The sequence below is a fragment of the Zingiber officinale genome, chromosome 1B, assembly GCF_018446385.1.
Source record: "Zingiber officinale cultivar Zhangliang chromosome 1B, Zo_v1.1, whole genome shotgun sequence".
NCBI lineage: Eukaryota > Viridiplantae > Streptophyta > Magnoliopsida > Zingiberales > Zingiberaceae > Zingiber > Zingiber officinale.
In genome coordinates this window covers 160528322-160539708 of record NC_055986.1, presented here as the reverse complement: position 1 = coordinate 160539708, position 11387 = coordinate 160528322, and the positions used below count along the sequence as shown (strand labels likewise).

At 38.3% G+C, this 11387-nt stretch overlaps 2 protein-coding genes across 6 annotated transcripts; both read right to left on the bottom strand.

Annotated features, from left to right (window-relative positions):
- Positions 1–38: 38 nt before the first annotated feature.
- LOC121986474 (expansin-A4-like) lies at positions 39–1868 on the bottom strand. Its single transcript, XM_042540445.1, has 3 exons — positions 1653–1868; positions 1250–1568; positions 39–773 (listed from the first exon to the last, which is right to left on the bottom strand). Exons 1-3 carry the CDS (start codon positions 1798–1800, stop codon positions 464–466), a joined length of 777 nt encoding a protein of 258 aa, XP_042396379.1. The 5' UTR covers positions 1801–1868; the 3' UTR covers positions 39–463.
- On the bottom strand, positions 1821–11178 carry LOC121986482 (UPF0161 protein At3g09310-like). 5 transcript variants are annotated; one of them, XM_042540466.1, is made up of 5 exons: positions 10853–11178; positions 10698–10757; positions 10409–10549; positions 8402–8464; positions 1821–2324 (listed from the first exon to the last, which is right to left on the bottom strand). In XM_042540466.1, exons 1-4 carry the CDS (start codon positions 11124–11126, stop codon positions 8403–8405), a joined length of 537 nt encoding a protein of 178 aa, XP_042396400.1. In that variant the 5' UTR covers positions 11127–11178; the 3' UTR covers positions 1821–2324; position 8402. The 5 variants fall into 5 exon arrangements, with proteins under 5 accessions (XP_042396400.1, XP_042396407.1, XP_042396415.1 ...); XM_042540473.1 differs by lacking the exon at positions 1821–2324 and adding an exon at positions 4546–5134; XM_042540481.1 differs by lacking the exon at positions 1821–2324 and adding an exon at positions 5972–6142.
- Between the last annotated feature and the right edge of the window lie 209 nt (positions 11179–11387).

Sequence of the window (11387 nt, the reverse complement as noted above, 5' to 3'; positions counted from 1 at the left end):
GATGACAAATTCTCACCCCGCAAAACAACATACTTTCCTTTGGTCGGAAGACATATACTATAATACTATTTGATGATACGGAATTGCAGCAACTGCGGGCTACATCACTTTCCATTACAGCGTGCAGCCACTTCAGCCTCGGCTGCTACAAGTAACAAGCTATGGTCTATAGTCTATACTCCCACACTGTCTCCACTACTACTACCTAGAAAACTCACCACCACCAGAGTCAAAATGAAACCAGTCACTGTCACACACCGACACACTTCTCAAAACCTTACTATCTCAACTCACATCTCTCTCTTCTGCCTTTACCTTTCGCTACTACCAACAATATCATATCACAAACAAAAACACCAAATTCAAAAACCTTGGCGCTAATGACACAATACTCTAATCTCCTGCTGTACTAATACTGCTGCTGATAAAAGGGAAGCGGATTTTAGGAATGGAACTCTGTGGATCAGGTGCGGAAGTTCTTGCCCTCGAAGGTCTGGCCGAACTGCCAGTTGGAGGGGACGATGTTCCAGGAGGTGGATGTGCGGCGGTCGCTGCTGGTGACGCGGAAGGAGAGCGACTGGCCAACGAGGATGGCGTTGGACTGCCAGTTCTGACCCCAGTTGCGGGACATGAGCATCCACCCGGTGCTGGACCCCTTCACGCTGGCGCGGACGATGTTGCCGGCGCCGGCCACGTTGGTGATTAGTACAAGGTTAAAGTACTTGAAGCCGTTGATGGTGAAGCGGATGCCGCCCGACCTTTTGCACGGCACCCTGTCAATGTCAACGAGACAAATTGCACTTTTAAAATGGTGAATGGTAGAAATAATCGTTTGGCGGAACAAATACAAACAAAATGAACGATGTTTTGAACATGGGAAGCGGGTGACGGCTGTTTTAGGCGGAACACGCGGTTTTTACTTTTTACTGCGATTGGCCCTCCTTCCCAAGTAACTGCGGATAAAGCACAGGCACAAGCGCCATCACGGCCCCAGTGGACACGCGCCTCGAAGCTTGTCAGGAGCCATTCGAGGGAGCATGGGCAGTGAGATAAAGTTCACGCAGACGAAAGAAAGATATTAACAGGGATCAACGAAGAAACGTCGATATTCAATGAGAATAAAATTGAAAATAGCAAATGGGGAAGAAACAATAAATTATATATATAACAAAGGGGCTGATTAATTAATGGGATCAACAAAGAAATCTCATCAACGTCCAGAGAAAATTAAGGTTCAAGCGACTCATACCTGCGGTAGGATACCGGGACTATGCCTGCGCGGTACTCAGCAATCTTAAGGAACATCGGCATCGCTAGGTCAAAATGGGGTCGCGGCGGGTTACACCACCCGCCATTGTCGGAGGGGAGTGCATAGTTGGGTGGGCAAAAGTTGGTGGCCGTGATGAAAATGGAAGGACTACCGCTGTGGCACCACTGCGGATCGTCGGCGCACTTGATCTCGAAGCACGATCCGCAGCTCTCACCGTCGTTGAACAGCGCCGTGCTCAGCGCCGCATTCTCCACTCCATATCCCTGGCTGTACAGATTACCGTACCCGCACGCGCCGCCTGCCCTCCCCGCGCAAGCAGATCCCATCAATGTCAAGGAAAAAAGCAACTTAATCAAACCAAAATGCAGGATGCTTTGCTAACCCATGGTGCCGGAGGCGTCGCTGCCACCGTAGAATGTGGCGTGAGCGCCCTGCCACTGACCACCGGAGTACACTCCAGGAATACGCGCCGCCGCAGGAGCCAGGAGGGCGAAAAGAGAGGCGAGGTAGACGCACGAAGCCGTTGCCATCCCTTGCTTCTAGGGTTTTGAAGATTGGGACGAATCGAAGAGGAACTGAAGACCGGCGGCATTTATAGACTCGACGACGGCGATGGCAGTTTGCGTAATAAAACCAACTTTGATGGACCCTGAGTGTAACGGCGAGAGCAACCAAGCGTTTCCGTCAAGAATAAAGGATGGGGTAATAATAATTACTCGAACGTGGGCGCTACCGCGGCTCCACCTTACCATCATAAATCTTTGGCCAATCTGCACCGTAAGATTACAATCCAACGGACAAAATGCCAGAGAGTGAGAAGCGGGTACCAGAGGTTGCGTCGCGTTGAAGTGGTAAATGGAGAGAGAGTGTGGTACTGGTGTGATTTGGGATTGAAAGGACAGCAACGGTTTCTCTTTGCTTCCATCGCAAGTTGTCCGCGAGTTGGACGGCTGTGATTCTCCCACTTTTTATCCGAACCTTTTTGTTGCCTGTCGTTCGATTTGTTTCCCCGGTTTCACCGCTGCTTCCTCCCCCGCGCCACGCATTGCAAAACCTAAAGAGAAAAAGAACAAAAGGGTGGAAAGAAAAGGAACGAAGATGGAATACGAACATACCCGCCATTTTAAATTATTTAATTAAAATGCTTGATAATGTCTAAATAAACTAATCTTAAATTAAAAATTAAATAAACTAAGTTTAACAACCTTTCAACGATTTAATTAATTCTAGGGTTGATGTGGTACGCCACGTCACGGAGAGCCCTGTGAGAGAATTGGTTTGGTTTTCTGTGGGTCCTTCGAACCGTACCAATCGGAACACGAGAAGGATCGAGAGGCCCAACTCCGACCCACGTGGACCGGCTGCCTCCGATTTGACTAGTGACCGAACCACCACATGCACGCGTTTCTCCTCTTGTGCCTGTTTTTCTTTCCCGCATTTATTTCGAACTACATTGATAGAAGTTTCGTACAGTTGGACGGTCCGGAACCCATCAAAAAAGTAAGCGACCCGAAATCGACCAACCCCGCCCCGTTACCTGCTTCATGTGATGGTTGTTTCATGGCGGGTCCCGCAAAGATTTAACCGCAAGGGCAAGTATCGTAGACGAAGCGGGTGAGCGTTTAGGGCAAAGAAAAGAAAAAGGAAGCGGCGTGAACAGGCAACCCGCGTCGCAGCGGATGGGCTGAAGACGTGGGTCGCCGTTGAGACATCGCTTTCGGGCGCGGCCCCCAGACGTGGCGAAATCCTAGGCGCTGTGTGTCGTACGGGTGTGATACGGGAGGGGACTGTTGGTTTCGGTCCCCGCCCAAAACGGCGCCAACGCCCTGCCGTGAACAAAGTAAGATATTCGTTTCTCTTTTTTGGTAATTTTGAAACTGCCACCATTATTGTTTAAAAAAATATCCTTTAAATTTTCATTAATTTTCTACCCTCCAAGAATTTTATTTTTATAAAAATATCTCTTATATTATAATAATAAATAATCATATTGCTAAATTAATTAATTCTTGTCACGAAACAATAAATAAATCTGTACGTGAATGAAATCGACAGAGATGTAGGGCATGGGGGACGGATGCCAACATGCGCCCACAGCATTTATCATTACGATGATAATTTCGAGAATTCGATACCTAACGGGTAATTTTTTTGAAACCCAATTACATAATTGGATATAGAAATTATTAGATTCGCAAATAGGACTATAAATGAACTAAGCTCACATGAATAAATTTGATGTTCAACTTGATAAGAACTTATTTATGTTCGTTCAATATATAAGATTAATTAAACAAATAAGCTTGAATAGCTGTTAAGCTAAACAAACAAGCTTGAACACATATGTGTTCAGCTCGTTAATGTTCGTGAACAACATTCGTGAACAATATTCACGAACCATATTAATTAATAAAACTCTTTTCAATATGCTAAATAAATAATAAAATAAAATAAATTTAAATTTAAATTTAAATTATCAAGTTCAATAACCAATCAAACAACTAAAAGTTTTAAACAATCAAACAAGCTTCAATTGAAAGTTTGATAACATGTAAATGAATCAAGCTCGAACCAAGCTCAAGACAAACTTAAATTGAGAGTTTGATAATATCTAAACGAACCAATCTCAAGCCAAGCTTCAAATAAACTCAAGCTCATAAAAAATAAATCAAATTAAGCTTGAACACTCATTTCAAAAGCTTGATTCATTTTAAGCTCGGCTCGACTCGGTTACTTTATCAAACAAGCTTGAACACCCAAAACTCTGCTCGATTCGACTTATTTATAGCCCTACGCATATCGACGAAAGTGATAGAATCCTTCTCATCCGAATATCTGATTTTATTATATATATATATATATATATATATATATTAAATAAAAAATCTTATCTTTTCCTTCTCCCCATTTCCGATATTGTCATTTTCCCTTCTAGGTAATGTATCATATAAATATTTAATTTATTTTTGTTAAATTATATCTTTTATATATAGTGTTAATTATAATATAATTTACTCAACCATAGTTGACTGCAATGATACAAGTTATTAAGACAGAGAATATTATATACTCCGATGGATATGAGAATAAAGATAGATAATGAATATAAGAACATAATAAAAATTGAATATCCGATAGGGATGTGAATAAGAATGGATATAATAAATGAAGATGAAATATATGAAATCTGATTCAAATTCGATCTATTAACATCCCTAATCATTATCTAGTGGTTGTATAGATTCAAAGCACAGATCAGTATTCTTATATTCACTTTTCACGAAGGGAAAAATTCCCTATAGTTACGGAGGCGATTGCACCGCACCTGATTTGTTGATCTCACTGCAAGTGCAATCATGGTGTGTTTGAATCTTCTCTATAAAGGTTGTCACGGACTCTATGAATCTTTGTATCTCATCAAACATTTAATGTGATCACAAGTATGTAAAAGGGCGTTCTAGTGCTTCATGCTAACTACATTGTTGTATTGGAGACCCAATAATCGACTGCAAACCACACCTCTCAGCCCAACTAATCTACAAAGCATTTCAATTATTAGATGAATTATTAGTTATCTAATACTTTCAGGTTAAATCAAGCATTAATAAATACTTTGTAAAAATAAATTACTTACCTCACCCGATATTTAACAAGGAAACACACATATAAATACTTGTTAGTAAAAATAATTAAATTATATAATAAGAAAGAAAAAAAACTACAATTCATTGCTATGCTTAGGCCATATGATGGGGTATTTAACAGCATACAATTTTGAGATCTTACATCATACTCTCCACAACCTCTACATCAATCCCCAGCTGTTATAATTCCGGCCGCACTTACAAGTACTTGTTCGTGTTGCTGTAATGAATCATAAAGTCACTCAATGTGTACGAAATATAATGGGAGTCACTTGACCCATGGAAAAGATCCATATACAGGGTGAAGTTTAATGATAGAGTTCCATCAAATGGATTACGTGGATAAGTGTTTAAGAATTAATAGTTAATATGTAATTGATATATTTACTAAAAATGACGAAATTAAGAATATACTATCTTAAAGTTCTCCCACAATAAACACTAAAATTATATATATAATCATGCTTGTAATACAATTAGATTTGAAAGGTAAGGATTACATATTGTTGGTCTTACAATTCAGATTAAAATACTTTATTACATATTGTTGATCATTTATAATTCAGATTACATTACTATAGTTTTAAAATTCTACCAACACAGTAATTAATCTTGTAATATAATTTTAATTATATTACACGACTGATTAACCCTCATCAAATATAGCCTAAGTGTCACTTTAATAGATTCAAATGTTAGAAAAGTACAATTGTGGTAACGAATAAGCTCGCCCCCAGCACCCCCAGCGCCCCCATCAATCCGTCTCAGGGCCAACACGGAAGAGATAAATCACAAACGGCTACTAACCTTTGGAATAGTGACTAGCACATAAGGGAGGTATTTACCTCGGTTTTACCGAGATTCGAACCCCAGATCTCATTGTGATAACACCTTATGTGCTAGCCACTAGACCCATCCGAGGGGACAAATACTAGAAAGGTACAAGACCATAGGATAATTGTGCTAAAGGGACAAAATTTTCAATAAACCTTCATGTATTACTTTTTAAGGAAAAGGTATAATTATAATAATTACATTCAAATGATAAAATAAATTGAAAATAAAATATTTTACGTGGCTCAAGAACTCACGACCATATACAATAAGGTTGTAGAATTACAATGACGAGGCTGCAAACTCATAGCCTGGCCTTGTCACAATGGAACTCATGGCGACGAGGACATAAATAATTCATTCTCCCTAGTACTTCTGTTAGTCCGTCCCTAGACTAATAGAAAAAAATAAATCATGAATAACTACTAGTATTAGACAATTTAGCATATGAAAAAAATAAGTATCCGACTACTAGTCTAATTTGACTCTCAAAACTTATGATGGTACCATCACTATACACTAGCCAATTAAACGTCAACTGTTTGTCTCGAGGGACTAACACAAATTCCTTACATGCAACGCGGTGATGTTACGAGAGGAGATCCTCTGGACCGCTTTTTGCGATCCAGAGGATGCTCCCTTTCCATGGAGATCATGCATCCCCATCAATACATGTAAAGAGAGCATTCTTTGGATCGCAAAAGTGGTTCAACGGATCCGACCTGGTGATGTTATCTAGTCAGTCACGGCCATCTCATCAGGATTACTTTTCTTCCTTGTTTACTTTCTATTATGTCTTTCTTATCTTTTATTTCTTTCCTTTTCCTAGGATATTTTTTCTTAATTAATTCCTTTTCCTATAATGCCTAAAAGAATTCTGATTTATAAAATTTTTATATAATTCTCATTTTCAAGATATAAAAATCAATAACTAAAAAAAGCATATTGTAAATACATACATCATATTCAAAGTAAAAACCTATGAAATAAGATTACAACGGAGCCTTAGATAAGCTTATCAACAACTAACTGAGTCCATGATTTATTTGTGAGTTTTATTCGTGAATAGGAATGAATCAAATTCTAAGTTTGTAGAATAGCACTCTACACAAGATTGATTCGGGGTCAGATCAAATTGACCATAATCGGATAGATACGATCAGATATTGGTTCTATTAATTCAAATACAAATGCTAGAAACAATCTTCTAAGTCCAATTAATTCACTCGAATACCAGAAAATAGATATCCAAAACTAATTATAAAAAAAGGAACAAAAGAAAATATTCATGATGATCAAAAATACCGAATATCAATTAAACTTTTAAATAGTCTCAAAACTCTAACGATGCAACAAAAGTAATCCTAATATAATGATAAAAATTATTCGAAACCTCCAAAAAAATCTTTAAACAATATTTTTTGAGTATAAAACTAGGCAATTATGGGTTACACGATTAATAAATATAAATCTCTAAACGAATTTCGATTTGATATAATGCGTCTCATGGTTCAACCCGAATCATAAGTTATAACCTCTCAAAGTATAGAATCGTAGGATCATATAATCATATCAATCCCATTGATCCTAAACGATCCCAATGATCATGCTCTGATTCCACTTCAAAACTCAATCTCCATCGATCCCGGATCGATTTAGTGTTTTCAGATTGTAAAATCGTACAATCCTATTATCTAGATTGTGATTTGGCAAACCATGATCAAATTTATTTAATATGTAAGTTTATAATTTCATAATGTAAATGAGCTTCATAATGTAACCATCATATACATTTACAGGTCAATCCCTGTTGCGGATGAAGTTAAATATAGAGATGAGTTAAATAGAGATGAGATGAAAACTTCTGGACTTCGCCCGTTAAAGAAGTCAAGTAGAGCCATGTTGATTTAAATGTAAGAATCTACTTCCTTTACTAAGATTGAATTGGGAAGAAATATAAAGCATGAAAGAATATAGCTATTAAGAACATTATATTGCTCTATTTATAGATATAGATGGGGAAATGTCGGGATCAAAATAAGGATATAGAATTCCTCCCGATGTCCCAGAATTGAGATTAGCAAAACAAGCCCGGAATGAATTGGACCGAACAAATGGCAGTCCGCAATTTGTGGGTATGAATTTGGGTCCTTCATTGCAGCCAATGTTTGGCCAAACCTTCCTCAGTATCCGTTTCTACAGTATATTCAACAGTTCTACTTCTTGAGTATCAGTTTCTACAGTATATTCAAGTATCAACAGTTCTACAAACACCACCAGCACCACAGGAATCTCATAGAAGTTTTGCAGTGCAATAGTTTAATGTTAATGTTTTGAATTGTATTCATGAAATATTCAAAAGCTTAGAAGTAGATCAATAGGATAAGATGAAGGAAAATAAATTGATATTATATAGACATATGTTCTTAATAGATTCTATGGGAGAAATTATTAGAGTGGAAGGTGTAACTAGTAGATGGAGAAATAAATAAAAAATAATTTAATTGACTTTAATATTAAAAGTAATTTTGCCTTCCGAAAAGCTCAATAAAAGGATAATCTTCCTATAGCTAATTTTCAATAGTCAGCACAAACATGAAAATGATGATGGAACAAAAGTAAAAGATGCAAAGCACTCTTTTTCAGCAATTACCTTAAGGTTTCTCATGTGGCTTTTCCTCGCCAAACCACCTTGGAGGATCAAATCCAGTGCCACCTGATTATAACTAAGAATTTATTGCAAAGAGAAATAATATGGATAATATAGCTAAATAAATATTGCAAGCATTCAAGTAACCAAATTGTTAAGCTTTCCACATCAGGTTGGAGAATAATATGGTTGCAAAGATACTTAAGAGGGGAAAAGAAAGCCAAAAAGCTAAGGGATGGCACTCGTTTAAATTGGTTTGATACCCTTAAACAGGTTTAGGACAAAATTTGATAAAACGGTCGATACTAGCGACAAGTATAGGATGGATTTAGGTTTAAAGATTTGAGTAGTGATATCCAAAAATATTTCATTGATTAAATAGTTACTTTCCCCTTTTCCCCGACTGCATGTTAGTGTCCATCTCAACGTATGAATGGAAACAAATAGAGCAATAGATACTTTGTTTTTTGTTTTTTTTGACAACCCAAGTGTCCAATTCTTACGACCCAGCTAATCCAAGAGGTGACCGGCCCGACCCCAAAGAAGTTTCCCACTTGTCCTAGGGTAAATCACGTAAGCGCTGCAGCAAGTCGTCGACAATGGAGCCCCGCGGTTTTCGCCGTTCTTGTAAGACCATCCATCGCCGAATCGGTTCGCCCGTGAAAGCAAACTCGAGTGTTTTTTCCACCCATGGATACTTCGGCCCACAACTGCCCAACCTAAATTTTTCCACTAAATTTAGCACCAGCCCATGTCCCAGCAGAGGATCGAACCGTGACACTCACTTTAGCTCCACTATGCCTTAACCGTTGCGCCATGCCTGTGGGGGCAAGCAATAGATACTTTGTTCTAGATATAGGGATTGCACTAGGTGTATGATCTAGATTTTTTTCCTTATATAAACCCTCTTTTTGCAATTAAATAAAGCATGTTCTATTTGGTGATATATTTATGCTTTTGGCTCTTTTAGCCGTTGTTTGGAATGTTAAATTGGGGTTAAATCCTTCTCAAAACAAGAATTTAATCCTAAGATTAATAGAAAACGAGTTTGCTATAGGCCCAATTGAAGTTGTTTGGACCTTTATTTGGTTAAGATTGGGTTCAAGGGATTTGGGTTTGGGCTTGGGCTTGGGCTTGGGCTTGGTCTGGTGATATAAGGTTTGCTTTTACCAATTGATAGAGCATAAGTTTTGGGAGAGGAGGTGAGCAGTGGTTGACACCTCCACTTGTGCACAAGAAAGATTCCAAGCACAACCCGCTCCTTGAGGATTTTATAGGATCAACAACTCCCTCCTTCTCAATAACTCTCCAAAACCAATTCTTCCCAAAGTAAGCTCTCTTCTCCATCTAACTTTCAGCCTTAGCCCATCTCAACATTATGAAATGGGTACTAATAGAGCAATACATGGCAAATATTGGGACATGTTAGGTATTATAAACTCCCTTTTGCAATTGGTAATATACTTGTGGTGTTTGGGCTCTTTAGGTATTGTTGGGATTTTAAATTAGGAATAGGACCTCCACAAAATAAGAATTTAATAATAGGATGAGTAGAGATTGAGTTGGATTTGGTTTGAGTTCAAACCAAAATTCTTCAAGCTTTTTTCAGTTTAGTTTAGTTTAGTCTGGGTTCAAAGGGTTGGTTTAGTTTTGGCAGCATAAAGTTTTTCAGAAGTGGTAACTTGAAATTTTAGCATGTCATTTCCTAGAACTAGGATACAAAATGGAATAATATGTAATTGGCTATAAATATAAAACACCTAAAATTAACCATTTTACTCGATCTGACTCAGAAATTTTTGCTGCAAGATTTGATTCCACTCCTATTCAACTAGGAACAAGATAATGTATAGCTAATACTCATAGACAACAAAGAAATGTGCATAAATTGTGAAAACTACATAACTAATTGGCACTCGCAAATAATCCTAAAACTTTGAACGAAAACCTCAACACACAAGAGAGAATGAGTATGCCAATGAAGAAACGTTAAATAACAGAGAATCAAACCGAGAGGATTGCAACGGCAGAGACGCCAAGCAGTCAAAATTGTTCCCTTTAATACTCCATACTTCTTATATGCCTCCATCGAATACACACTGCACGTAGGCACATACCGACAGCTTGGCAGCATTAACGGCGAAATTTCTCCTGATCAACATAAATTAATTTCAATCTACATGTTGCTAAAACATCAAGAAACAGACACAGAAACAGTCCGACATCAAAATAGCATATTTTTTATTCAGTTTCTAGCTTACATAATTCAGTATAACCCAAATTGAAGGAATATGCTTACTCTTGTAGAACTTGAGCACGGACAAAGCCACTCTGACGCCCAAATCCTCGACTTCCTCATCTGGAATCGAAAGGAGCGAATGGGGGGAAATAAGCTGACTCCAATTCCTGCTAAAATTAGATGACAGTAGACGAAAGCAGATATCAGGGCTGTACCTGGCGGCGCATCCCAGTTCGGATCTTCTTCTTCTTCCGGTCTCTCCGTGGCGGATGATCGGGCGGCGCAAGTCGATTGTCTCGTCCGTACCGAATCTGATAAGAAACGATCGGAAAATGGGGGAAAACATGATTGAGGAAGTGGAGACGATCCGTAGGGATGCAGAAAAACGGATTGACGGGGTCGAGGGAGGAGGCGAGGAGCTGTTCCGAAGGAAGAGTGACACAAAGCGGCCTGCGAGTAGATTGGGGTTGCAACCGACGCCATTGTCATTTTCGCCCAGACCGTTTTGGAGAACGAAATTGCTTCACATTTTACATTGTTTATCCGCATTTGGTAATTTATTTTAATTAACATTAAATATTTAATTTATACCGATTAATGCTAGAATCATCAATCCAATAATATTTAATTTATGTCAATTAATTCTGAGATACTTCAATCAATCCGATCTCATAAAAATTTCTCTATCCATCTTTATTTTATTCTTAGATCTTAGAATCTTTCAGTTAATCAAAAAAATACCTCGTCTAG

Bases quoted from the DNA above. Each gene is read 5' to 3' on its own strand.
- LOC121986474 (XM_042540445.1), bottom strand. From the start codon at position 1,800: ATGGCAACGGCTTCGTGCGTCTACCTCGCCTCTCTTTTCGCCCTCCTG. The intron at 1,569-1,652 runs GTTAGCAAAGCA...CGGGGAGGGCAG, and splicing joins CGACGCCTCCGGCACCATGG to GCGGCGCGTGCGGGTACGGT. The intron at 774-1,249 runs GTATGAGTCGCT...TGACATTGACAG, and splicing joins GTCCCGGTATCCTACCGCAG to GGTGCCGTGCAAAAGGTCGG.
- LOC121986482 (XM_042540466.1), bottom strand. From the start codon at position 11,126: ATGACAATGGCGTCGGTTGCAACCCCAATCTACTCGCAGGCCGCTTTG. The intron at 10,758-10,852 runs GTACAGCCCTGA...TTTCGATTCCAG, and splicing joins GAACTGGGATGCGCCGCCAG to ATGAGGAAGTCGAGGATTTG. The intron at 10,550-10,697 runs GTAAGCATATTC...TATGTTGATCAG, and splicing joins CGTGCTCAAGTTCTACAAGA to GAGAAATTTCGCCGTTAATG.